The 27,336-nt window shown below is 50.9% G+C and overlaps 2 protein-coding genes across 7 annotated transcripts; one reads left to right on the forward strand and one right to left on the reverse strand.

The window, feature by feature from the left end:
- Nucleotides 1-380: 380 nt before the first annotated feature.
- On the forward strand, nt 381-20,093 carry DLST (dihydrolipoamide S-succinyltransferase). Of its 6 annotated transcripts, XM_080619852.1 has the most exons (16): nt 381-500; nt 1,157-1,235; nt 5,603-5,636; nt 6,938-6,986; nt 8,018-8,073; nt 8,420-8,494; nt 8,871-8,926; nt 9,750-9,861; nt 10,353-10,508; nt 10,799-10,884; nt 11,559-11,656; nt 13,519-13,649; nt 14,403-14,476; nt 15,345-15,428; nt 15,953-16,120; nt 16,599-20,093. In XM_080619852.1, exons 2-16 carry the CDS (start codon nt 1,206-1,208, stop codon nt 16,731-16,733), a joined length of 1,344 nt encoding a protein of 447 aa, XP_080475978.1. In that variant the 5' UTR covers nt 381-500; nt 1,157-1,205; the 3' UTR covers nt 16,734-20,093. The 6 variants fall into 6 exon arrangements, with proteins under 6 accessions (XP_080475978.1, XP_080475977.1, XP_080475979.1 ...); XM_080619851.1 differs by lacking the exon at nt 1,157-1,235 and having other exon boundaries at nt 386-500; nt 16,599-20,092; XM_080619855.1 differs by lacking the exon at nt 8,018-8,073 and having other exon boundaries at nt 482-500; nt 16,599-20,092.
- A 326-nt stretch (nt 20,094-20,419) lies between these two features.
- Nucleotides 20,420-27,194, reverse strand: RPS6KL1 (ribosomal protein S6 kinase like 1; the record flags this gene model as incomplete). Its single annotated transcript, XM_080619850.1, is given in 11 exon segments — nt 20,420-20,674; nt 20,787-20,882; nt 21,137-21,219; nt 21,306-21,395; nt 22,157-22,921; nt 24,195-24,327; nt 24,711-24,758; nt 25,600-25,692; nt 26,515-26,639; nt 26,809-26,950; nt 26,952-27,194. Coding segments are annotated over 11 exon segments (1,929 nt in total). The 3' UTR covers nt 20,420-20,563.
- Between the last annotated feature and the right edge of the window lie 142 nt (nt 27,195-27,336).

The raw sequence follows: 27,336 nt of genomic DNA on the forward strand, positions 1-27,336 counted from the left end.
GTGAAGTGACCTCCTTGCCCATTTCTAAGCACGCAGCATCCCCCTGGCTGATGCTTGCAGCAATATCATCCCACACGAGCCCCATCCCTGTCCAGGTGAGCAGGAAAGCCACCGGTACTGCTGTCCTGAAGCAATCCCAAACTGGTTCAATGAAGAGTGTCATGGAACGGCACCGCCTGGTAGAATACAGCTGAACCGTCTGCCTGCCACCAGCCCCGCATGGGGTCGTGGGGGCACCTTAAGCATGGTTCAACAGCAGGCTCCTGAGGTACCACAGCCTGTCCCACCCCATCCCCCGCCCGCGATGGTGCCGTCCCTCTGGCCACGCTCCCCCCGTCCCGAGGAGGTTGGTCCGGCCCTGCGCACTTCCGGCTTGCGCCGGGCCTGCTTCCGGTGTCCGCCCTCCGGCCGCTCCCGCTCCCGCTGCCGCGATGCTGCTACTGTGGCGGTCCCGCTGCCTCGGCCGGGTGGTGGGCCGCTCGCTGCGCACTCTCCGGCAGGTACTGCCCGCCGCGGGGACCCGCATCGGCAGCGGGGAGGGGGGAACGAGAGAGGGCGGCGGTTGGGCGGGCGGGGACGGCGGCGCCAAGGACACCGGGACGCGTCCCCCTCTTCCCCCCCCCCCCCCACCGTGGAGCACCGCCGCGCCGCGGGCACACACAAACACGGGGGGGGGGCAGCCTGGGCCGGGCGCGGGGCTGACCCCCGCGAGGGGCCGGAGTGAGCGCCAGTGCCCCTCCCGCGCTCGGCGCCGCCGGGGCGTGTGCCGCTACCACTGTCGCCCCGCCCGGGCACGGCCCCGCCACGAAGGGCGTCGGCTCGCCTGCGGCACCGGGCAGAGCTGACCGGCGACGGAGGTGCCCAAAACCGCTGCTCTCGGGCTCCGCTGTCGTCGCCTGTCGCTGCTTGCTGATTTAATTCTGTGCTCGGTTTTCGAAGCAGGCGTTGAACCGATGCAGTGGCAGTAACTTGTGCTGGTGGAAGCTTGGGCTTGCAGAGTCTGACGGCCAGAGTCTGCTACTCACATCAGCACGGGCGCTCCTGCCGTTTCCTAACTGTTGGTCACATCATTCGTCTAAATACTAAACATACATAGCTCTATGTACATACGTGCGTAAACGCATGCATATGCATACATACATCCACCTACCTACAGGAGGAAGAATATTACTTGTCTTCCAGCTGACCAGCTGAAGCCTTACAACATGAGATTTCATTTTGCCCATTGTGTAAATGTAGGTGAGCAAGTGTTGACAGTTAATTGTAATGTTGAACATTTAAGTATGTTAAGCTATTCATAGAACTGTTCTATGTTAAATGCTTGTCTCTGGGCTCCACAGACAGATATGTTTTTATAAATGTGTGTGTATATATATATAAAACCGCACTATAAAGCCTTTATAATTATATAGTTATATTTTGTTATATATATATATGTAGATACAAACTGATTATAGTGCAGTTTAAAACAAGCTTATTTGAGAGGCATTTTAACAATATTTAACCTTTGTTAGCACTCACTGGTTCTGTGTAATTATAAAGAATGGGGAGGAGGGAAAGCCAGATTGAGTATTCAAACCTTTTACAAAGCTAGTCTGCAAATCAGGAGGGAATAGCTGAGTACTAGGAAAGGGCGATAATTTTTGTTAATATGTACTGGATGTTAACCGTATCCTGGGCTGCATCAAGAGGAGCGTGACCAGCAGGTCGAAGGAGGTGATCCTGCCCCTCTACACTGCTCTTATGAGACCTCACTTGGAGTATTGTGTGAAGTTCTGGTGTCCTAAACATAAAAAGGACATGGAACTGTTGGAACAAGTCCAGAGGAGGGCCACGAGGATGATCAGGGGACTGGAGCACCTCTTGTATGGAGACAGGCTGAGAAAGTTGGGGCTGTTCAGCCTGGAGAAGAGAAGGCTGCGTGGAGACCTCATAGCAGCCTTCCAGTATCTGAAGGGGGCCTACAAGGATGCTGGGGATGGACTATTCATCAGGGACTGTAGTGATAGGACAAGGGGTAACGGGTTCAAACTTAAACAGGGGAAGTTTAGATTGGATATAAGGAAGAAATCCTTTACTGTGAGGGTGGTGAGGCACTGGAATGGGTTGCCCAGGGAGGTTGTGAATGCTCCATCCTTGGCGGTGTTCGAGGCCAGGTTGGATGAGGCCTTGGGTGGCATGGTTTATTGTGAGGTGTCTCTGCCCATGGCAGGGGGGTTGGAACTAGATGATCTGAAGGTCCTTTCCAACCCTAACTATTCTATGATTCTATGTTAAGATGTACTGGAAAAGTTGAGAAGTCAGGATGGTGGTGGTTGCTTTCCATTTGAGTAGGGGTATGAGACATAAGTTTTGATGAAGGGGATAATACAGGCTTTCTGGAGAGACAGAAAGAAACACCAGAACTTGGCAAAAAAAACAAAAATAAGGGTTGAATGGGAGAACAGTGGAGTCAGCAAGAAACAACAGGGGTAGGGAAGGGTTGGCTGGATTTTGGTGATCTTGCAAAAGAGAACAAGGACCTGGATTCATAGATGAGGTAGAAACCGTGAACGTGCATCAGCTGTCTACATCTGAGCATGTAAAACCTCAGGTGGGTGGGGCAGCTGTTGAAGGATAACCCAAAAATGTCCTGAGAACTAGCCTGAAAAAGGGTGGTTTGATCAGGAACTGCACTCAATGCTTTGAGAATCAAGTAATTCTTTTTATCTGGAGAAGAGTTTGTAAAGAACTTTTTCCTCTCTGCTTGATCCTCCCCACATGCTGGAGGAGTTCTCAGCCTGTTGTCTTAGTAACAGTATCCTTTACCACTCAGCATTGTTATCTCAATCCCATCTTTATATAATTGCGTTAAAGTCCATGGAAGATGTGCAGTTGGTTTGTGTGTGCAGCAGTGGTTTGTGCTGATCGCTGTTGCTAAAAGCAGAAGCAGCTTTGCTTCGAAGAAGCCTGGGCAGGAGAACTGATTGCTCCTTTGCCTGTCACCAGAGCTGCTCAGCACTGGGCTTCTGGTTGAAATTAACTCCTGTTCCATTAGTGTCCTTACCTGAAGTGGTCCCTGTTCCCACTGTTGGAGAACAAATCTGTAGGTATACAGGCTGTTGCTTTAGCTGATGCATTACTTAATCCATTTCCATGTGTAGTGAACTGCTGGAAGGTGACGTCTCCTTGAAAGGTGTGGCCTGAGGCGCTGTGTGCCAGGGTCACTTTGACATCAGTTGTAAAAACAATTCTGAGAAGTCATGTGAAACATGGGGGAAAAGTTAATCACTTCGTACATGGGTCACTAGCTAATTACCAAGACCTACTTCTCCAAGTGAAGGCTGGCTGTTTAAAGCAACCCAAAGTGCAAATGCTAGCTAGAAAATCTAAATGTGTCCATTTTCACTGAAGAAGTGCCAAGATCAGGCAGAGGGCAGATTTAGCCAGGTGATATCAGGAACAGGTGCAATCAGAGCAATCCCTTCAGAGAAACAGGGAACAGGAAACAGTGCTGTCAGCCATCTCCCAGGGCTGCACTGTGCATCTTCAAGGTACCGTAGTTCAGAGATGGACACACAGCAGTTCTGCAGAACAGAAGACAGAGGAGTCTCTGTATCTTTTACTAGTGGCTTCCTTGACACTCTTGCCCTCATTTCTTAACCTAAAAGACAGAAGCATAGGGTGATACCATTTTTTTTTCCTTAGTTTTGCAGGACCTGTGGAACACAGACTTGGCACCTCTCATGGAACAGAGCTGCATATGTGTTTTCTCACAATAATTTATTTTGGGACAGGCCTTCTAAACTTTTTTAACCTTACACTGAACTGGTCCTGAGCAAATAAAATTGCCTGTTTGTGCTTCAGTCTGAGGCTGATCCTCTTTATTAACAAGTTATTGTCTAGAATGCTAGGAATACCTTTAACCGCTTTTTTATAAAACACCCATGAAAACATTCATGGGCAGAGAGGAGCTCAGGTCACTTGATATTTTATCTGTGATTGACTTCATATTGTCTGGGGCACTGTAGAAGCTGGAAAGAATTTGATCAATACAGGAACTAACATATGTGCTGAAGATTGTGATGCTTTAGACACTTGGCCAAGCAGAGTTAAGTTGAAGTTTGTTTTACTGATCCCAGCTCAGGGCTGGCTCTACACAAACCAGATCAGAGCTAGAAGGGGGCCAGTGCTTCACCAAGATTAAGTGTTCATGATGACTGTGCAGAGGCTGCACAGTGCTCCCAATTTTCCCTTCCCCAGCTAGACCTGGAGCAGGGGATTGAGTGAGCCCTGCCAGAAGCCAGCTTTTCAGGACTGTCTCTCGAGGATTGTTGGTCCCTGCTGTGCTGGAGCTCCTGAGCTCTGCCAGACCAAGGCTCCTGTAGCAGCAGGTCAGCCTGGCTGCCTGCATCCGCAGCACAGCTGATCATAACCTTGTTGAACTGCCCATCTGTCATTGAGTTGACTGTGTGTTAAAATTCCAGAAGCCAAATCAGTAAGTTTGGATAATTAAACTGTGAAGGCCAGTTCCAGGCCTGCCACTAATTTTGATGGTAGGAAGTGTTCGTTAAATGTATTTTTGCATTCTACGTGCATGCTGTCTACAGCACTTAGTCCGGTAGACAGTGTGACAAGCTGAAGTATCTCTTTGATTCTTGATTTGTGTGTTGCCTTATCACACACACCTCCATAAATTATTTTGATACTCAAGATTGGTTATATCCCATCCTGCTTGCTCTGGTTAAGCTGAAATCAGGGTTTACATGCAAACTTCCCTCCAGACACTGAAGATGTGATGTTTTTACCTCTTAGCTTAGCTGCTGGATAAGGGTGCTTTGACCTGTTGAGTAGCTGCTGTTCCAAACCATCAACTGCATTTTTGTCATGGTTACTGTGATATTTTCCTATAGCTTTTAAAGAGTTCTTAGGTTCTCCAGATCTGCTAGTTTGATGCCAGAGAAATGTATTATAACAGTAGGAAAAGTAACTGAAATATCTTTAAATGTCTTGTGAGGAATGTTATGCTGAGCTAGGAGTGCAGTCAACAATGGCATGTGTATGAAGTGAACCATTGCCAGAAGGTGAAATTCCTGGCTCACTGAAAGCAGTATAAATTTTGCCTTTGAGGGCAATTCTGGCCTTCTGGAGTTCAAAGGCTCCATAGCCTTAAAACAAACAAACAAACAAAAACCAGGTGCTGCATTCATGACTGCAGGAGCAAACATCATGGGATGTTTTGTCATCCTATCCAGTAGCTACCCTTGACCTGCTCATTCATAGCAAATTTTAGTGAATTGGTCTTTAGAAATCTGTTAATTCTTTAAGAGGAAAATGTGCATGAGAAGGTCAAAACAGCTGGAGCTACAACTGAAAGCCAAGTGCATCAGGTTTAATATCACTCTGCTGGAAGGAATCCTGGAAGGGAGACAAAGCAAAGAGAAGGATGTAGACTCTTTCGCCATCTCCCACTCTGACACTCTATGGTGTAGTAGCATGCCTACAGTCTGGAGTATGGGGATGATGGGACCTGTCTCTCATCTGGGTCTTGTGGGAAAACCAAAGTTGTTCTAGGGTGGGTCTGTCATTTTACAGTACTGATAGTTCCTCTTCTCTCTGGCAGGGCAACTGCACTCTGGCAAGATGCTCTCTGCCTGGTGAGTCTTACGCTTTTATTTCATTTCAAACTGCCTAGACAAACCGGAGCTGATGATGGAAATGGGTAGTAGGTTTGATTGTCAATCATGTAATGAAGAAACAGTTGGTGAAACGAACTGTGTTTCCATGTGAGTGCCTCCCTTGCTGAATGTACATGCTGCCTAATCCGTTTGGTGAAGACTTTACAGCAGCAGCACAGTGTGTTTCAAGCATTGCAGTGCTTGAAACACATACTGTTGCAGAGCCTAGCTCTCAAATAAACTCCTTTGAAAATGATGGGTGAATGTGAAGTAACATGTCACATCTAGTATGCCTATGAACTCCTCTTCAGTGCTTAAACTAGGTTTTCCCATAGCTCTGCTTCTTTTTTTCCTAGCTGTACTGTGTTTATGTAACATGACATCACTCACTTCTGATTGCACTTTGAGAAACCAGTTTCATCTGCTTACCTTTTCCGGTTTCTAGAGCTCCAATATCAGCTCTTTAGGAGAGGATGGTGTCAAAATTGTGTAGCTTTTTTAAGAAAATCAAGTGGGGAAATGGTTCTTCCTTCTGGTGCTGTATGATTGGGATAACTGTGTTCTCCACTTGCTGTGCTGACTTGCTTTAAGATCAGTCTGGAAAATTGCTCAGTGCCCTGAAAGTGATAAAGGACAGGAGATCAGTTTGTAATAAAAATTGCAGCATCAGGGCATGTGAGCAGTGTGGGAAAGGGCAGTGGGGTGTGTGAAACCAAGAAGCTGTGCATGCAAGTACCTGCTCTGGGTTTTGGAAAAGAAGCTCTTGGGACAAGGATGGGCAGAGAATAGCGATGATGGTGGGTTGGTGCTCTGCCCTAAACCCTATGTTAAGTTCTTTTTTGACTCCTTAATCCTGTTCAGGCAACTGTGAGACTTCCTGAGGATGCCTCCTAGATGACTGATGCTTTGTTCCTATTACGAACCCCTTTGTATTAGGATAACTCAACAGCAACTGAGGTTTTAGCAGGCCTTAGTAGCAGTTTCCTGGGTTGGTTTGACTGGAGTAGCTGCTGCTTTGTTTGCCCTTTCCAAAGTTATCTTTGTTAGCTTTGAGATCAAGATATAACTGTTTTTCCCATCTCTGTAAATCTAGATGAAGGCAAGACTACTGTTCCTGGCAAGCTCTGGGCAGGTTTGAAGGCACTGAGGTGGCTGTATTGTCCCCTTAGTCACAAGCTTCTTTCAGGGTGGACAGTGGTGTCCTCTGCACTCTTGTACCTGACAAGAACACTCATGGGCTGGATAACATTCCTGTGAGGTAACACCATTTTCATTTACAGGTGTGGCTGGGAGCCAGGGACTGGCTTACACGAACAGCAGGAAGCTTGTGTAAGTATCTCCAGGAAAGCTGTGATGAGGAGAGGCTGGGGCTGCTCTAGCCCTGATAAGATCGGGGGGCTGGGAGGCAGAATATGGTTGGCTTTCATAAAATCCCTATGCACATTATAGGATCTTGGAGCTAGCCCTAAGGAAGCTTAGGGTTTTCAGGTCAGGATCTGTGGTATGCTTAAAGAAAATAAGCTTTGTTTGGAACCAGGTACTGATGTAAGGAAGAGACAGGAATGAGGAGATTTGTGATAAGTGGATCTTTACCGTTTGATTATCGTTTGCTCTGTGGTAGCCTCCTGATAGGATTTCTCTCAGGAGAAGTGGGGTGGTCCAAGGAGCTGTTGTTCATATGGCATGGTTTGCATTGCTGAGGTGGTCTTGTAAAAATGTATTTGGGGAAATAACTTTAAAGCATATCCATAAAAGCTTGCAAAGCTGGTCTGTTTGCACCAAGTACCCTATGTTAGAGGAAATGCTGAAGCACATTTGCTTCAGGTTTCCAAATGAGGTGTCAGTAGGTATTAAAAACATCCTTTGAGACGCTTGGGATTGCCAGCTCCCTGTGAAGGGACATGATGGAAAGAAATAGCTGCCTCTGATGTGTTACCATTGGCAATGTATGGTGCTTTCTCTTTTTTTGGAGCAATCTAGCAAGTTCTGTAGAGATGACAGTCCTGATGTGGAGATAAAAAATGGTTATTGTGCTAGTCTTGGGCATAGGGTGGGCTGGCTAGGTCAGTGTTTAAACCACAGGGGTTCTTTTGGGTTCTCTCCCCTAAATTCTAATTCCATAAATGTCAGTTCTCACATAGTTTTAGAGAGCACTAGTGATGGTAAGCTGTAATGTTTCCTTTCATAGTGGGATTGTTGCAGCTTGAACAATAAGTAGGAGTCCTTTGGAACAAATAAATCAGAACTGCTGAGCTGCCTTTCAGATCAGTTAAGCAAATGTAAATTCTGAGCTTGAGCTTGGTGCCTGCAGCCTGCAAAGAAGCATGCTTCTGTGTTCACATCTCTGTCTTTTTCTACAGAGTAAATAGCTCCAGTGTCTTCACTGTCCGTTACTTCAGAACCACTGCAGTATGTAGTAAGTAAAAAGTCAGGAGTCAGTGGGATGGCTCTTAATGCTACCTGTTGCTGTCCTGGCAACAGCTGAAGCTCTTCTGTCCTAGGCCCACTGGTCGCCCACCTTGAGGGTTGGCTGAGGGTTTATGTTCCAGGGCCCTAAAGACTTTTGTCTGCTGTTTCTGTCACAGTGTGCCTTTCAGTTGGATGGGGGTTTCTTCTCTTGTGTTTAAGTGTTATTCGGTATTGAAGCAAGGAGAAGGTCTGTTGACCTACCCCCTCTGCTAGAGTCCTGATGACAAGAGTGAAGCAATGGCATAAGTTTTGAGCTCTGAGTGCGTTCAAGTCTGTCTCTCTCTCTCTCACAGGGGATGACGTGGTTACGGTGAACACACCAGCCTTTGCAGAGTCAGTCACAGAAGGAGATGTCAGGTGGGAGAAAGGTAAGCAGCTGCCTCTGAAATTCTCAGCACTGGTGCTGCTGCACTGGACAGATGGGGTTCACTGGCTGACAGCCTGCTTTGTGCCTTTCAGTCTGTGACAAAAGGGGCAGTTAATTGCAGTTCTCCTAAGGGGTAAAGATTGAAGTTACTATCTCAGTACTTCTCTGTCATGGATGATGTTGGGTGAAGAGTGATGTCTCAGCTGGAATTGGACTGACTATGCAGTATATTGATTGTTTGAGCTAGACTTTTCTTTAGAAGTCACAAACAACTGGAGTGAGAGAAGTCTGGTTTAGTGAGGGGGGGTAGCTGTGGGTTAAAAGCATGGCCAGAGCATGACTCCCTCCTCAAAGTGGTCTTCATATCTGTCATTCAGCTGTTGGAGACACAGTGGCAGAGGATGAAGTGGTATGTGAAATTGAAACAGACAAGGTAAGAGTTTTTGTAGAATCACAGAATGGTTTGGGTTGGAAAGAAACTTAAAGATCATCTAATTCTACCCCCCTGCCATGGGCAGGGACACCTTCCACTAGACCAGGTTGCTCAAAGCAACAACTTTTGGACCAAACCTTTTTCTAGTTTCATAATAGGTACTCTGTATGGCTCCTCTAATTCTTAGAGCTCCTAGAGCCCGCAAGCCCTGCCTGTGTCTCCTGCTCCCTTCATGGAGAAAAGCTTTTCTCATCTAGTATGAAAGCTGACTGTGCCTTAAGTGAGAATTCTTTGTCAACTCTTCCTTCCTCATACATTTGATTAAGCATCAGTGGTACTGATATTTGTTGGAGCTGCAGTTCCCCTGCTCCTTCCAGTTTTGGTGCTCTACACTTTGAAACCTGTTTGTGTTTAAACAAAGGAGAAGTCTGCAGAGCCATAGGATGTCTTCACATTGCTGTAAATTTAGCCTTTAAATTTACTCACTCCTTAAAAGAATCTTAAGCTTTGAAGTTCTTGCTGAAACTGCCTGCCAAGTTCAGCTTCCGTTGTTTTGTCAGGAAGATGCTGACAGCAGGTCGATTCTTGATTGTACCCTGAAGCAGGAAGATCAGGCTGTACATTACACTGCCACAATCTCCTAAAACTTCTATGTATTGGCACAAAATTCTGGTGGAGGGTGTGAAAACTGGTGCAAATGGTGCAAGACAGAGCTGCTATCTGCGCCACATAAAATGTGTAACTGCACATATTGTCATCTGCTCTTGGGCACTTGTTCTCCATCCAGTGGCTGGGGAAATTTCACTGGTTTTCTTTTTTGCAGACATCAGTGCAAGTTCCAGCTCCAGCAGCTGGTGTGATTGAAGCCCTTCTGGTACCTGATGGCGGTAAAGTGGAAGGGGGAACACCTCTGTTCAAACTCAGGAAAACCGGAGGTGAGTCGTGCAAGTTATTGCACAGTTCTTCCTGTTTCCACCAGTCTTTTTTCTTAAGATAGAAACAAGGCATTTAAAGGGATCCTGAGAGACAGTAAATGTTTTCTCCATCTGCCTCTGCAGTTGGAAGAAAATACTTCAGTTGTCCAAGCATAATTGTAGTCCTTCTGAGGGGGAACTTTCCTTTTGCTCCCTCTGTAAGAGACTGCAACTCTAAGCTAAAATTAGGTGAGAATTCTCCTGTATAACTCCCTTCTCCATCCTCTTCTCTTTAGCATCCAGTCTCCTGCACAGTGAGGAGATCTAGGGTGTCGATGAGTAAAACACTTTCACCATGGGATCCTCTTGTGGTGGCCTCTGTCAATTCAATAGTGCTGAGAACTGTAAAGCACTCTGCCAGAGGGTTAACTTTTATCAGGTTGGTTGGACTCAGGGTCACCTGACAGTGGAAGCCATCATTGCCCTTACCATGGTTCTTCCTTGTCTTTTAGCTGCTCCTGCCAAGGCCAAACCAGCAGCAGCCCCTCCTCCTCCTGCAGCCCCTGAACCTGTAGCTGCGGCTGCTCCTCCCCCTGCTGCAGCACCAATTCCCACTACAATGCCACCAGTGCCGCCTACATCAGCTCAGCCCATGGTCAGCAAACCAGGTGAGGCAGCAGCTGTTTTCTCGTGTTTTCAAGCCTCTCTTCCTCAAGGAGCGTATGTAGGGTTAAAGACAGCAAATAGTCTGCCATTTATGGTGAAGGCGCCCCCTGCACTATTGTCCTGCATGCTCCATTTGGAGAGCTCAGCTGTGCCTGGAACCTGCCCAGCCCAATTCAAGATTGCTTCCACACTGTGTGGCTTGAGCAAGGAGCTCAAATGGGCTTTTTACCTCAGGGCATTTTGTGATCAAGCCCTGACTTCCCTTTTTGACTGATGTGTTCTTTACCCTCAGTGTCTGCGGTGAAGCCGGCTGCAGCCCCTGCGGCAGCCCCTCCTGGGGAGGCAGCGCCCAGCAAAGGTGCCAGATCAGAGCATAGGGTAAGCTATGGGAGTAGTGGCCTGGCCAGCGCTTCTGTTGCTGGGTGACAGTCTGTTCTGGCATAAGCCATGAGCTACCCAGATGTGTCCATATCTACTTGTTCACACCCAGCTCGGTGGGGGTGTGACAGATGGGGAAGTTCTCTACATGAGGGCACCACTTAGTGTGGTGGAGGAAGAGACAGGTCCAGTCTGACACAGTCAAAAGTCTTTTCTCAAGCTCTGCTGATCAAGCACAGAAGGCTCCATGTGATCTGGTTGGTCTGTCCACAAGCCCTCAGCAAAGGGCTGAGGCTGCTGCACCTGCCTTGTGCATGGTTAAGAGAACATGGTTGGGCAGCCTGCTTTCTTAGCAGTCTTGCTCTTCTCATGTTAGCCTCATGCTGGAAACCCATGTGTGCTTGGAGATCCTGAGGAACACGTAGGTCAGAAGTAGTTACACTGTGATGCATTTCAGCACTACTTTTCAAATGAACTGTGAGTTGAGCTGGGCAGCTCCGTAGTGAAATCGACTCCTCAGCCTGTCATGCTCCTCATGGGGACCTGGAGTGAAAACCTTGGCATCTATTACTAGTCAACAAAATGGCAAGACCAAGAGTCTTTTGAGTTTCTTGTGCATTATCCCCCTTGGATGAACTTGAGGCAGCTTCTGCTTACATCTTTTAAATTTTCAGGTGAAAATGAACAGGATGCGCCAGCGTATTGCTCAGCGACTGAAGGAGGCTCAGAATACTTGTGCCATGCTGACCACTTTCAATGAGATTGATATGAGGTACAGAGCAGACCTCTTTCCCTTTATTAGTAGAAATAAATGTAGGCAGTCATCTTTACCTAGCAGTCAAGACCTTGCTGATTCTCTTTGTAAAGGTTAACAACCTGTCTTTTGGGACCTTTTTCGTAGCTGTGTACCACTGGCCGCACAGCTTCATCAGGGCTATGCTGGGGTTGTGTTATGAGGAATGCATAGCCTCCTAATGGCCTTTCAGTCCTTGGGAGTCATCCACTGTTCGTGAAAGGGGCAGACTTGTTCCTTATCTATGTGCTTCTTGGTTAAGGGCTGGTGAATGTTGAGCAGAACAGCAGGAGTGACTGGTATCACTTGTGTAGTGGCTGTTAGAAGCCAGCAAGTTGTAGCATCTGCTTTCTGCCACCCCACCAGATTACTGCTTTTGGAGGTGGTCATATTCAGGTTCCAATAAGGTGATTCTCCAGGGCTCATCAGCCTTTCAGGTGAGCATTACATAGGTCTGAGGCCTTTGCTGTTGAACGGTGCAGGTTTCCAGAGGCAGGCTAGCATCCTTCCCTATCCCCTCTGGGCACGTGGGGGGTCTTCTGACTCAAGTGCTTGCATGGACTGAATGCACTAATGGCCTTGGAGGGGGGAGCAGCTTATGTTACAGTGCATTAAGGGGAAATTGTGCCCAAATCAAATTGCCTTGTGAAATCCTATTCGGCTCCTTAAGACAAAACATGTAAATATTTGGGTCTCAGAACAATAAGGCTGGCAAAATAGTCTTGATTGGAGGGGAAGTGCTGCAGCTTTATCTCCTCTCAGAGGCTCATTGAGGTGTCGCTTTACGCTGGCCTCGGGCTCTCATTGCATCTGGTAATCTGGTTTGGATTGATTGCTGTGAGGTTGACTCGTGAGGACCTGTGCTGGGGCCTCCTGCTTCCCATGGGGGTCAGTGTCTGAAAGTAGGAAGCCATAATGAGCAAGTTTTGTAGCAAACCTCATCCCCATTGCTGCAGTCCTTGTGTCTTGGGAGGCACTAATGTCTTTGGGTGGTAATCCTAGCCCTAAACAAGGTTAGGCACAGGAAAACAAACACTCTAGACCCTGAAGAGCCCTGCCCCTAGCTGAAATTGTCTCTTCAAAGACTCGAGGTCTCTAGAGGGGTGAAGGACCATGCAATTCCAAAGCATCTGGTACTAGCCTGGAATAGATAGAGGTTGTAGCCATAGATTGGTTGACTTTCTGTAAATGGCCTCAGTTCTGATAAATAAAACAGTGGAGAAACACAATTAGTCTGGTTAAGGGCTGTGGGTCGGCTGGCACCCACTGCTATAGCAGCTGGAAAGATTTCTTTCTTGTTCACTCAACTTCCAAAGCCAGAGAGTTGGGTATGGAGGCATCATTGTGCTGGCTGGTACTGGACTTGCATGATGACTGAAGTCCTTTCCCTCAGTCACCATGTGTGTCTTCTCTGCTCTTGGCATTTCCTGTTTTTTCACCCTTCTGGGGCTGGCACAGCCACAGCTGCAGTTGCTGTCTGTGGCGCCACACTGCTATCAGCACTGGTGTCTGCAGAGAATTGGTGGCAATATCAGGTCTAAGCAGGAAATAGGCCATGTCCCATCTTGCTTTTGTGCTCAGGAGTGTGGGCCATGCAGGCTAACCCTGTCCTGTTGAGTTTGTGGTCCAAGTCCAGTTCCTGTTAGATCCTTTGGAAGGGGCTTTAGAGCCACCCTCAGCCCACTTCAGCTATGATACTTGAAGGATATTTCAGCAGACTGAGGGTTTGCTGGTTGGTGGAGGTTTGCAGTCCTCGGGGATGGCACTGAAATCTATTACAGAGCAAGGGAACAGTGTTTTCTTGGACTCCCTGCTGACCAGCATTACCATGTGTTTTACAGCAACATCCGGGAGATGAGAGCTATACACAGGGATCCCTTCCTGAAAAAGCACAACCTGAAGCTAGGTTTCATGTCAGCTTTTGTGAAAGCTGCAGCTTTTGCTCTGCAGGACCAGCCTGTTGTGAATGCAGGTGAGTTGCCTGTCTTACCAGTGAACATGGCAGAGTGGGGGAAAGCAGGTAACGAAGTCCATGGTGAGGCAAGTAGTTTGGACAAGTAAGTCAGACAGACAGGAAAAAGGAGGACAGTCCTACTTGCTGTAGCTGATTTTGCTAAAGCCGTTTATGTAGGGGGAGCACAGGTTGCCAGGAGGGGCTCTATTAGATAGAGATTGCCTGGAGCCAGGCTGGGGCTGTGCATGTGCAGCCTGCAGAAGGCAGAGCCAGCAGAGTCTGCTGGTTGGTGCAGAGGTACCTGCTGCAGGTGCAGTGCAGTTCCTGGGAGGTGTCGAGGGACTTGCTTAACCCAGAAGAGAATAACCAAGGGGATGTCTGAGGGAGATTTAGAGTGCAGAGCACTGGAACAGACTGCCAAATAGGGTTGTGAAGTCTCCCTTTCTGGAGACATTCAAAACCCACCTGGATGCATTCCTGTGTAACCTGCTGTAGGTGACCCTGCCTTGGACAGGGGTGTTGAACAAGGTGACCTCCACAGGTCCCTTCCAACCCTGGCGATTCTTGGATTCTGTAACTGTGTTTCCTTTCTGTCTGTCCTGATGTTTCTCCCACAGGCAGTGAGGGCTTATTCTTCTCTGGAGTTACGTTTAGCTAGAGCTAAATATAACCGGAGCTAGAGATGAGTTACGGTTTCGTGGCTGTTTCTGGCTTGTTGAGCCCTTGATCTTGGGTACTGCATTTGTGACACATCTTTTTTTCTCCTTCTAGTGATTGATGACACAACCAAAGAGATTGTGTACAGGGACTATGTGGACATCAGTGTTGCTGTAGCAACTCCCCGGGTAGGTACCTTGGCTGCTTTGGCTGTGCTTCCTGCAGCCTTGGGTCTCGGTTGGTCATGTAGTTTGAGCCAATTCAGTTTGAGCTCTGCTGCAGCAGAAATTTACTGATGAGGCTGATGTTCTAAATGATGCATCTGAGACATTGTAGACTGCTGAGATGGGTTTTGGGAGAAGATGGAGGACCAAGAATACTCTTCCACTGTAGCAGGAGATATAGTAACAAGGTCAATAAAGATCTCAGTGGCTAATGAGTAGGGCCAAGTTAGAGAAACTGGGTTTTTTTTCATGGACCCATGAGGATGTGAAATAGACAGTAAAAGCTTTGCATGTCCTGTCCAAAGGCTAATGCTGCTATGCTGTTCCACCTTTTCTATAAATGAAATTGCTGATTCAGAGATGTTCCTGTCCAGGTAGAGTATGGGATGGAGATGCAGGTACTGAATTAATTAGTTCAGTTGTGAGGCAGAGGTTTGGCCAGGACTGAAACCGTCACTGCTCCCAAAGTCTAGAGAAGTACCAGCATAAAGGGATTCCACTCTTCTCCCAGAGAAAGAGGTGGCAGCTGAATTCTACCCAAAGCTTCACCTGCCTTTGTGGACATGGAGCTGGATCCACACAGACCTGACTGATTTTATGGGACAGGCCTACAAGGCAAAGATGAGGTCTCATTTATGGAGTCAGCCCTTGGTGTGTGTCATGCCCAGTTTCCTGGCCAGCTGCCAGGGTGCAAGGCAGCTCCACCACCTACCTGCTGTGTGCAGAGGAGGAGGCAGGAATGCTTCTGGGCTGAGGCCAGGCTCCTGCCCAGAGCAGTTGTCTGTGTGGCACCACGGTGAATTAGCTGATCAGGCACTTTGCTTCTCCCTAGGGTCTTGTGGTCCCTGTCGTTAGGAATGTAGAAAACATGAACTATGCTGACATTGAGCGTGCTATCTACGAGCTGGGGGAGAAGGTAAGGGAAGTTGGAGCTTTTTCTGAAAAAGGTGGAGAGGAATGGGAAGAATTGGGGGTGCTGGATAAGCATGAATTGATTCGGTCCCTCTGTTGTCGTCATCTCTGACCTCTGACACACTGACTTGTGCTGTGGGGAGTGATCCAGTTACATCTGTAGCTGTGCCTGTGCCTTCAGGACAGGCCTATTTACTTCTTGCCCTTCCAGAAGACCGCAAACTATGCATTAGCGTCTTCATCTCTGTCTTTAGACGCCATGGCTGAACTGCCCTGGGGTAGAAGTCTCTGTCTGTCTCCTGCAAAAGTAGGAGTTGGAAGGAGAGAATCTTTCCCCAAAGCCAGTAAATATTCAGACCTAACAACTGAATACATTTTCAAGTAATTGATTCTTGTTTTCAGCTGAACAGATGAGTAAGTGAAGCTGTTTCCATCAGCATTTATTCCTGGAGAGAGTGAATGTCCAAACCCTCATGCTTTGCCTTCTGTGATTTGTGTGGCTTTCTAAGACCTTACTTTTTGTTCTAGGCACGGAAGAATGAGCTGGCCATTGAAGACATGGATGGTGGCACTTTCACAATCAGCAACGGAGGGGTTTTTGGGTCACTCTTTGGGACACCTATCATTAACCCACCCCAGTCTGCCATATTAGGAATGCATGCCATCTTTGACAGACCTGTGGCTGTGGGAGGCAAGGTAGGTGGCGCTGCACAGGAGGTGTCAGTGAACAGAGAAGAAGGCTCAGTGGGATAAAGACTGTAGCCCACATGCTTTTTCTGGGGGGTTGGTGTCAACTTCTGAAAGGCTTTACTGTGAATGAGGAGCAGAGACTAATGGATGTGGGGCAGCTTTGCTGGCACCAGTACTTGCCTGAGGTGTGAAGGGTGTGCTTGTCCTGTCCATGATGGGAGAACTGGATAATCTGCTTAGGTGTGAGGAGGATGCTGTAGCCTCTGTGACAGAGAGCAGCTCCAGAAAGGGACCTAGTCTTGTATGCTGTGGACCCAGCCTGGGTGATGGTCAGTGCCTGGGTGAGTGAGTGGATAGGTAATCCTGCCAAGCAGGACACATCCAAGAGGGTCTGAGCCCTGGATTCAGGGTAGGAAAAAGCCTGTGGAGGGCATCGTGCCCGCAATGGGGCTGAGCTCACTGATGTCTGATTCCTCCCTTTCAGATCGAGGTGCGGCCCATGATGTATGTGGCGCTGACGTATGATCACCGGCTCATTGATGGCAGAGAGGCAGTGACTTTCCTGCGCAAGATCAAGGCAGCGGTGGAGGATCCCCGCGTGCTGCTGCTCGACCTATAGAGCAGCCTCACCCCCACACAACCCACCCAGGGCAGGGCCGCAGCACCAGCAGGGCCAATGCAGGGCATTCAGGAGCTGGCAGGGGTCATTCCAGTCTCCCTCCCTCCGCTGTGATCAGAGCTGTCCCAGAGGGAATTGTGGGGATAGCTCCTACCTCCTTTCCTGTTTTGTTTAACAAAGGTTCCTTTTCTCATGAGGATTGCTATGCAGTGGGCTGACCACTGTTTGGTACTGCCTTTCCAGAGCTGTCTGTATGGTATCCTCTCCCTCACAGCACCAAACTCTCACCTCTAGCTTGTCCTATACCACTGGAAACTGCTTGCTGCTGCTGTGCTAGGGTACCCTTCCCTTCCACTCCAAGGTGGGTTCAGCTTTATTTCCTAGCACTGAGGTTCCTGTGGGGGGAGAGGAGAGGAAAGGCTGATCTTATGTCCCTGTTTTGCTTTAAAGTATTTCACACTCATCTGCCTTTCAAGGGCAGTCTGGGGACCTGCAGGCTGCTTGCAGCAGAGGTTTTGATCAGAGCCAGGCTTGAGGTAGGTGTCGTGCCTCTGGCAGTGCCCTCTGCAGACAGGCACGCAGTGGTAGCAGCTCCCCTGTTTCCCCTTGGAGACTGATTGTCTCTCTCCAGCCCAGTCACTGTGGCGTGAATGTTCATGTCCAGGTGGGCAGAGCCCACGACCTCTGTGGAGGTAGCACTGTTCCCTGGGGGGGACAACCCTTTCACCATTACATGCCTGACACAGGGGTAAGAATCAGCCCCCAGCAGCTGTCCTTGAATCACAGCTCACTGATGGTGGATCTGACTGCTGGCTGCCTGCGTGCGAGGGCTTGGCCTGCTACCAGCACAGAGAGCACTGGGGAGGGCCAGGGCTTTAACTGTAATGTATATCCCAGCCCGAGGATGCTGGTTTGGGGGGAGGGGGACAGTCCTTAATCTGATAGCGCACACATGTATGGGAGACTGAGGGGGTTGCTAGTGCCTGCAGAGTCTATTGCTCTTACCCTCTACACAGAACTTGTAACTAAAATATTTAACACAGCGGATTTTAAATGAAATAAAACTGGGCAATGACTGCGAGGTGGGGTGTGTTTGGGGGGTGTGGTGTGAGCAGCAGCTCCTGGGTGAGGACTTGGGCATCAGCTGTGTTCCTAGTGTGATGTAAGAAGCCTGTTACCTGGTGGTGTGAGAAAAGAGGAAATTGGAGCTGGGCCCATCATTAGTGGTACTAAATTGAGGCTTCTCTGACTGTGAACTCTACTGTCCTCAAACCCTCTTTGGCACAGAATTGGCTCTTCCCAGCATAGATGAGGTTTTCAGGGCTGGAAATCATCCTTTTCTTGGTCTAGCAACAGAACAGTTACAGATGGTTAGGAAATCCCAGTGTTTGCTGAATACCATGGTGGCCAAGAGGGAGACCTGGGACAGGCTCTTTAAAGTGCAGGTGTGAAGGGTTTTAAATCAGGCAAGTGGTGAGAAGGGCTGTTTGGGTTGTAGAGGGAGGAAGGAGGGAAGATCAAAGAATTGTAAAGCAAAAGCTGGCTGTGGTGCTGAGAGTGTTTCCTCAAAGAGCTGTCCCTGTTGGAACAGTATGAAATCGGTCCTGGATCGTAGCAGGGTTTTTCCAGCTCTGACATGAACTTTGGAGGGTGGTTTGCCCTTCCCAGCTACGAGTGAAGAAAGCAGCCCCTTGTAACAGAAAATGATTGCACTCACAGCTGGCAAGTTGGCCAAAGGGAGAGTAGTGCCTAGGACTGGTTCCTGCATCTTCCTGGCAGCTATGGACAAAACTGTATGTGGAGCCAGCTTTTCTCTTATTGTCCCTGGTTGAAGTAGAAGGTTGGGAGGAGAGGAAAAACCCCTTCTCTGTGCTGAAGAGGAAGGACAAAGACTCTAGATGCTCTTGCATGAATGAATGGAGTGAAAGAGAAGGTTCTGATTAAGAACGGTGCTAACACCCAGCCCTCCATGCTGGTTTAGGATAGAGGGCCCATTTTGACTTTGCACATGAGCCTGGGGAAGGGCAATGCCTGTATTCTGTCTGGAGCTGCAATAAATGAGGTCTTTAAACTACCCAGGGAGTGAATGTACAGTCAAGCTCTTAAAATGATGCAGCCTAACGACAAACAGCTTTATTTACTCTGCAATGCTGGGGCTTGCTTGCTGTAGGAGGGTCATGCAGCTGCCATGCTTGGAGCTTCATTGGTTTTGACCTTTCTGGGTGACACTGATGGTACTGTGTTGCAATGAGCCAGGTGTGGCTTCTCCTGCTGAACCTCCCCTGAATCACAGGATGAGGCGGCTGGTGGCCGAAGGTGCAGGTTTGCTGCTCGAGGGTTTGGCCACTGCATGCTGCACTAGAGGGGAGGCCTCAGGCTTAGCTGTTCCTGCTGTGGCGTCAGAACTCAGCTTCCTGGTTAGCCCTCTTGCTTCTGCACATCCCTTGAGGTGTCCCCTGCCTTTGCTGGGTGGAGATGAGTTTCGCCCAGGCTCTGCTTCCCTCTGGTGGACAAGCGCTCCTGCTGCTGCTTGAGAGCCAGGCCGAGTCAGCCAGGAGCAGAGTGGTTCTGCTTGTGGTTGTGGCAAGCAGGTGCTGGAATCAGCTAGCCACAGAAGAGTTTCACTGGTGCCAGTAATGCCTTACTGTTACTGGCACCAGTGAATTACAATATTCCTTACTACTTACTGGAGATGAATGAGTGCTGGGAGGACCAGAACTACACCACTGCCATTGGTAGCTCATCCTTCAGCCTACAGTTTTGATTTGCACTGATGAGCACAGCAGCCCCTGCTTTGGGCTGTTAGCAGACACCTTTTGTTCATGCTGCTGCTTCTTCTATCGCAGTTTGTATTTACTCTTTATCTTCCTTCCATCTGTGCTGGCTCTCAACAGTTCATCATCCCTTTAAACCATCACATGGATGACCATGCTGAAACCACAGCAAGGAGGGCAGTGGGGCTGCTATCCTGTCCCAAGTGCTAGCTGGAGCTAGCATGCGTGATGATGACAAAAATCAAGGCTAGAAGAAGACACAGGTACTCTGCGCCATTTTCCCAGCTCCAAGCTATAGCTGCGTGGCTATGCAGACCCCAGAGGCCATAGGGCAGGCAGGGGCATGAGGGGAGCTGGCCAGGCACTTGGTGCCGTCTTCTGCATTGTGGCTGCAGGGCGCTGACAGCTGGCGGGCAACACCAACCCAGGGCTCAAAGCAGGTTTGAGAACTGGGGCTCTCCCTCAGTCAGCACGCTGGGCCCAGGCCTGGCTCATCCAGGTCAGAAACAAAAGGACACTTCTGCAAGCAATAACAAGTGGTTTATTTTCCTCAGAGGGTTGGAGAAGCGCAGAGGCTCCTTCCCACCTCACCCCACAGCAGGCATTACCCACACGCACATGCAGTCAGGGACGGACAGGCCCCAGGCTTGGGCTCCAGCCAGCGGGGCCCAGAGGTGATGCACTTGGAAGCCACAAAATATAACAGGGCAAGGGGGGGGTCACTGTGGTAGGAGCAGAGATAAAAACTGTAGTGAGGAGCCCTGGAGCACGGTGCTAAGCTGAGCAAAGGGTGCCCCAGAAAGGGCACATGGACTTTCTCCAGGGATGGGCATCTGGGCTCCCTTTTCCACCAGGGAGGACCTAGAGGAGAAGATAGCCAGGCCCAGACCACAGCCTCCTGTTGGAGACACCAACAAACACAGGCAGAGACAAAAGAACATGTAAGGCTGCAAAACCTTATGTGTAGCCCTCCCCAGGACAGCCCCTGCAGGCAGAGCTCCCCGTGCCACCAGGGACAGTGGCTGTGCGCAGCTTTCCACAGGAGGGACGGCCTGCCTAGCCCACCAGTTTGTTCCACAGGACAGTGCTGAAGAAGGAGTGGGACTTCAGCTTTGCCATGCCACCTTCTCCAGAGCCCAGGCGCTGCTTTGGGTTGTACTGCAGGAGCTGAGGAGAAAGAGGATGGGACAGCAGGATGAGAAGGGACTTTGGAAAAGCGACCAAGGCTGGACACTAGCTCGTAGCCCTGTCGTCCCTCCCAGCCACTCAAGCCCCTCACCTCGGTGAGCAGTGAGGTAGCAGCCAGGCTGAGCCCCTCCGGCACATGCAACTGGGTGTGAGGTTGAATCCCTGAAGGGTGGTTTTGGGACAGTGGCTGCAGGAAGCAGAGGGTGATGGTGAGCAGAGGCACTGAGGAGGGTAGGAGCACCCTCATGGCCATGCATCCCCAGTCCTACACAGCAGGATTTAAAACCCAGAGCCCTGAACACCCCGAGACCAGGCACAGGCACTTGGAATCTCATGCCTGAAGCAACCTGGCACCCTCCCAGTGCCTGCATGGCAGGGAGCCCTTGAGCTAAAGCGTCACCTCCTCCTCCCCTGTCACTGCACAGCTCCTCTGCCTCTTACCACTCCTGTCAGCAACTCATACAAGAGAGAGCCAAAGCTCCAGCAGTCAGCTGCTTCAGTGGGCTCTGCAATCCCCCCAACTTCTGCAGAAAGAGCCAGAGAGGCATTAGAGCTGGAGGCAGGGAGCACCAGTGGCTGCACCGTGCAGGGCACCTCCTGCTGCCCTTACCTGGGGCACTGTACAGCTGTTCCTGGGCCTGGCTGCAGCACTGAGGCTCCACCTCTGTCCACTGGCCAAAGAAGGTGAGACGGATGTGACCTGCAAGGCAGCACCAGAGGCAAAAGCAGGGCAACTAGCACAAAGTCAGGGACTTTGGTTGGAGCACAAAGCCAAGCCCTATCCCAGCAACTGGGAACAGGCAGGGCCCCTGCTGTGCCCTGAACACAGAGGCACTGCACATCCCCTGGCACTGCACATCCCCTGGACTCCCAGTGCTTGCCCAAGCAAGCCCACAAACCTCAGTACAGGCTGTAGTGAGGAAAGAATCATCTCTTAAGGTGGTGAGGATATAACTTGCCCCTTGCAAAGCTTCCTGCATTTTTCTTTTCCCAAGCAATTTGTGCCTCTGCAGTTTGCCCCAGATGTTACCAGCTGAGCAGGAACTTGCTCTGACAGTGGTACCCATGGCTCCCAGTGATGAGACAGCTCCAGAACACCCCATCATAACTACAGGCAGAGGAGAACTGCAGTCCCACTAACCTCAGGCACAGTTCAGCTGATCTCATCTATCTTGCCCATGCTGGGATTTCCCAGCAGCCAGCCCCTAATTGGGCCCAGGGGCAATGCATTCCTGTGGCTACGGCTCCTGACTCTCCCGCTGCAGAGCCAAGTCTTGTAACTGCTTGGAAATCCCAATCAAGACCGCACTTCCAGGCTCAGAAACGCTCAAACCTCCCCAGGCTCCCCGCCTCCCCCAAAGCAAACTGAAGAAGCCCATGTCCCCTGGAAATGGAGCAAACGGCAGTCTCCCAGCAGAGAAGCCAGCCTCCTTCTCCCGGCAGCAGCCTGGCACTACCTACCAGCGGCATCAAGCAGCAGGTTCCTGGGGTTGAGGTCGCGGCACAGCACGCCCTGCTGGTGAAGCCCCTCCAGGGCCAGGAGGATTTCAGCTGCCCAGAGCCGCACCTGCTCCTCCCGCACGGCCCATGCCCGGCGCCCCTGCCCACAGGAAGCCAAAGCCCCGCGCTGTTCTGATGGCGGCTGCTGGCCCAGCCTTCCATAGGCTTCCCGCGAGGGCTTCCGCCCCACCGGGCCAGGCCCGCGGGGCTGCACAGAGCTGGCCGGAGCGAATCCTGCACAAAGCTGCCTCTGACCCGAGGTCAGGAGGGACCGAGCCCCAGGGACCTCAGGCACTTGCTGAGGCGGCGGCTGGGCCCCTCTCCCGGTGTTCAGTACAGGCTGGGGGAGCCTGGGGCCTGGCTGGGAGGCTGCTCTCTCTGACGCGCAGCCGGTGCTGCTGGTTAGGGCATCCCAGGGGTAGATGACCGGGCCCTGGCTGGTGAGGTGGCTGGGGCCTTTGGCTGGTGCTGCTGGAACGTGGTCCATGGGGGTGGGAGTCTGCTCCCGAGGGGGTGAGGCGTCAGTGTTTCCCAGTACTTGGTGGGTTGTGGAGCCTGGGAAGCCACTGCCTGTCCAAGCAGAGAAGATGGAGACTTGGCTGCTGCCCTGGGAGCTTCCCACGCCGTCCTCCCTGCCAAGGTCCCTGAGGGCTTGAGCAGTGCTTGAATCTGCAGAGTTGTGCTGGACACGGTACTTGGAGTGGAGGTGAGACCACAGTGTCTCTCCTGAAAAGCACAGAGAAGAACAAGTAACAGGCGGAAAGCATCCCTGGTTCCTCCTCTGCAGACACAGCCCATTCAGGGACAGGCCAAGGCCCACACACTGGGGACATGGTCAAGCATCATTAATCTCCCCTGCAGCAGAGCTCAAGTCCATGCAGAATACACGAGCACACCATGCTCAACCTCTCCTGGGACCTAGCACACCATTACCCCCTCCTCTAGCAGCCCTGCTCCCCATCCTGCACAGTCTCCTTGATCCCAGCTCTACCACTTCCACATGTTAATACATGCCCTTGACCCCACTGCCATCCCCACTTTCCTGCTGTGTGACAAAGATGCCAGAGAGCTCCCACCGCACGGCACAGAGCCCATAGGTCAGTGATGAGCCAGAGCAGCGAGGCCTGAGCCCGCAGCACGGTGCCGGGGCTTCCCAGCCTCGCTACGTTCAGCTGCTGGCTGCTGGCTGCAAATTCATCCTACAGCAACGCACAAGGATTGAGGCTGTTCTCCAGCACATCAGCCTGCATTTGTCATTGCTGGACTCCAGCTGCTGCTCCCTACACATCCGTTGAACCAGCAGAGAGTGAAGAAGCTCCTTGGGACAAACCTCCACATTATCAAACTTCTTTACCAGGATCTGGGACAAGCCTCAAGTTTACCTCCATGTTGTACCAGAACCCCTTTATGCCCCAGTTCTCCATTTCCTCTCTTTGGTGTGAACTCAAAATCCAGTGTGACCTCTTCTTTTATAACAAAACAAAAAAGTTCTATAAAGCTCTTAGCAAAAGATTGTTTTGTTCTACACCATCCCGGTGCATCACCTCACTTGGTTCTCCTCCATCACCCTCCTGTCATGGTCAAACAATGCCAGTAAAATGAAGACATTTTTCTTTTTAAGACTCTGGTCCTCATGAGGCCCTTTACCTCAAGGCATGACCATTCCGTCCCTTAGGAGTCAGTTGTCCTTAAGGCTAGTTTCCATATAACACACACACACCCTTTCTCCTTGTAGGTCTCTACAGGCCCATTTCTAGTTCACTTCCCCAGTCAGCTCTCACCAAACCCCCAGAATCCCCAGTACAGCAGAGCAGCTCCTTCCCCGATGTCTCCAAGCCTTGATACCCACCACCTATCTATGAAGAAGACAGCTTGTGCTGTCGCTATAAAAACCAGCCCCCAAGCAGCAGGAGAAATATATTTGAGATTTTAAAGAAAGGGAGGGTGGGGATAAGAGCAGGATGCTCCACAGACAGAAAGCAATGCTGTCCCCACTCACCCTGCACGTGCTCCAAGTGGAGGAAGATGGAGTCCTCACTCACAGAGTAGCACAACAGCTTGACCATGAAGGGGACCCCATGAGGGATGATGGTCTGTCGCTCACGGGTCTCAACATGGGATTTGGGGAGGCTCTGAGGAAGTACAAGTAGATGGGTGTTACGGCATGGTAGGGGCTCCCTGCAACCTAGCACGTGGCAGGGCAGGAGGCCAGCCGAAAAGGTAGCATGCCCTATAACGTGTACTAAGCACACCTTGCCCACCTTACCCATGATCTGTTTCAGGGACTGACCCAGATTCACATGATCATAAGGCTTGGCTGGCAGCATTAAAAGGCAGAGAAACAGACGACTGAGGAGAACCACTTCCCTTACGGAAGCTTTATGAACATGAACTTCCTCCACCACCTCTCTGAGCTGCTATTTTTTAGTCCTCTCACCTGCCCCAGGCATCTGCTTGAGCAAGGAGGCTCTGGCAAGACAGGGAGAAGCAGGCAGATGAAACTGAAAGCACTCACCTTAAGTATAAAGGTCGCACCAGTGGCAGGATCCTGGACGATCTGCACCTGGGAGTGGTATATACAATGGTGGTCAGAAACAGTGACTGCTCCCACCCCGACACACAGCCTACAGGAATGGCCCAAGGGACTCAACTCTGGAACTGAAACAAACTCCTACCCAGCTAGAGGAGTTTGGGGTGCTCAAACCCCTACTCTTGAAGGACAAACCACAGGTTATTAGCAATGAGGCAGCCATGTAGCCGGGGAGTAGAAAGTTAATAAAACCAAGAAGTGGCTCCCATACTACTTTTGCTTCCTTCACAAAGGAGGGCTTCATGCTGCTCCTGCTGGGCTCTGCAGGGTGTGCTGAGCTACCCACCTGGGCCTGGGCAGAGCAGGGCAGGACAGGACAGGAGGACCACATCAGCCCTCACAAACTAAGATGTGTGAACACAGAGGAGAGCAGTGTGCCAGTGTGTGTGTGGAAATGGTAAGCCTGGCATCTTCGCTCCAAGATCATGAGCTACTAATTAGTTTATTCATGCAGATAGCTTGTCCTCTGCGGAAGTCTAAATTATCCATAGGAGTCCACCATTGAGGTACCTAGGCATCAAGCACAATTCCATACATGGGAAAGAACTGGGTGCATTAATCTCCTTGTGAATATCTTGGGAGCTCTGGTAAGCAAAAGTAATGGGGGCATTAACAGATTTTCCAGCTAACTCCTAAAGGGTCTTGCATCCTTGCCTGCCAATTTTCCTTGGTGGGAATAGTGTGGATGTATACCCTCATGCTGCTTGGTGGGTGTGCAAGGTCCCAGCACCCCCACCCCAGCTGCCAGGGCCATCCAGCTCACACTTCGGTCCAGTCCCAGCCTCACCCCCCCAGTTCCAGGTCGAGTCATTACCTTATCGATCACTCCCACAACCTTGCACCGTCTCAGGTTCTCCACTGCCGAGCTCAGCGTCCTGATGGGCCGGAAGCGCAAGCTGCTGTAACCCTGCAGGCAGTGAGAGAAGAGCATGAGGGACCTAGAAATGTTACTGTCCATGGCAGCGGGTAGGGGAAGTCCCTGCATTTTCCAGGGAAGCCAGCAATACTGCCAGGCTGGTCAACATCCAGAGGCAACGCTCCCATGGCCGTGGTTGATTCCTAACATCAGATGGACCATTTTCCTGGCCAGCTCTTGGATTTCTGAAGTTTCCAGGGAAAGCTTGCACCCACAGCAGATGTAAAATCACTCCAAAATTTGGACCTGGACAGGAACTGCTTCAGCACTAAGGGGATCTATATGGATACGGAAGGAAGTTGCCTTTCTCCCCTCATCCTTCTCACCAGGCCCCAACTCTACCTGCCTCACTGCCTTCTCACTTTGTTGACCACCTCCTCCCACAATGCAGCGAGGAGCCCTCTTTAGTTTCCATCCAGAAGGGAACAATGATGGGGAAGACAATATTTTTAACACGTTACAAGGTGGTTCCCCCCAGCAGCTTCAGTCCAACCAAAAATGGACATTTTCATTATCGTGGCAACAAGCTAAACATACACACCTCAGGGGGTGGGGGTCCTGGGAGCACCCCAGACAAGCTGTGCTCTTTGACCCAGGCAGGGTGAAGGGCTGTCAGTTCCCTCATAGCCACCAGCATGCCAGGACACCGCAGCTGATGTGTCTGCCATTTTATCTACACCACTTTATGGTGGCATCTGGCAGAGGCAGTCAAAGAGGCTCACTGGGGCTGCTTTATGTGTGTGTCCCCTAGGTGTCCCAGTGCCACAGATCCGCTGCCATCCCACCCAACGCCACCCCATGCCAGCCCCTCACCGTGGCGGTGGGGTTGCTGCCCTCTGCAGCTCGCTGGAGGTGGCAGTTGAAGATTTCCTCTGCACGCCTCAGGTACTGTGTGATCTTCCTCTTCACGGCCTCCCGGCGCTCCTTGTTGGGGTCAACTGTGGTCAGTGCAGAGGGCAGCCATGAGAGGCTGCATGCTTCCCAGAGGTGTGCCCTGGTCCCCTGGCCACGCTCCCCACAGGGATGCCCCGGTGGTCACGCTCCCCAGAAGGATGCCCTGGTCCCATTGCCATGCTTCCAGGAGGGATGCCCTGGTCCCATTGACACATTCCACGGAGAAATGCCGTGGTCCCCTCAGCCTTCTCCCAGTAGGGATCACTGGCCCCCTGGCTGCAATCCCTGGAGGGATGCCCCGGTCCCTCGCTTCTCTCCCCGCAGGGATGCCCCAGTTCCCCTCCGGGGAGGCCTCACGCACCCTGCACGCCGCGGAGCAGCACGTCCACGCCGTTCTGGTAGTGGTTGAAGGCCTCCTCGTAGTCCTCACTGACGTCCCGCTCCAGCGCCAGCCGCAGCTGCCGCGCCGCCTCCACCAGGTAATCCCGGCGCCCGCCGCCCTCGGGGCCCCCCGGCGAGACGCGGCTCCGCAGCTGCCCCAGGTACACGCGGGCCTGAGCCAGCGCTCGGGAGCAGGGCTCGGCCTCCGCCCGGCTCATGGTCCCGCACCGGAGACAGGGACCGGCAGCATCCTCCGGCGGGGGGGGGAGGGAGGGAGGGGCGGGGCCGCGCCCCCAGGGCGGCGCTGATTCGCTGTGGATGAGGTCATCACCCCCCACCCTCCCGGCGCTGCACCGAGGG

This window comes from Psittacula echo (genome assembly GCF_963264785.1).
Source record: "Psittacula echo genome assembly, chromosome: 5".
Lineage (NCBI taxonomy): Eukaryota > Metazoa > Chordata > Aves > Psittaciformes > Psittacidae > Psittacula > Psittacula echo.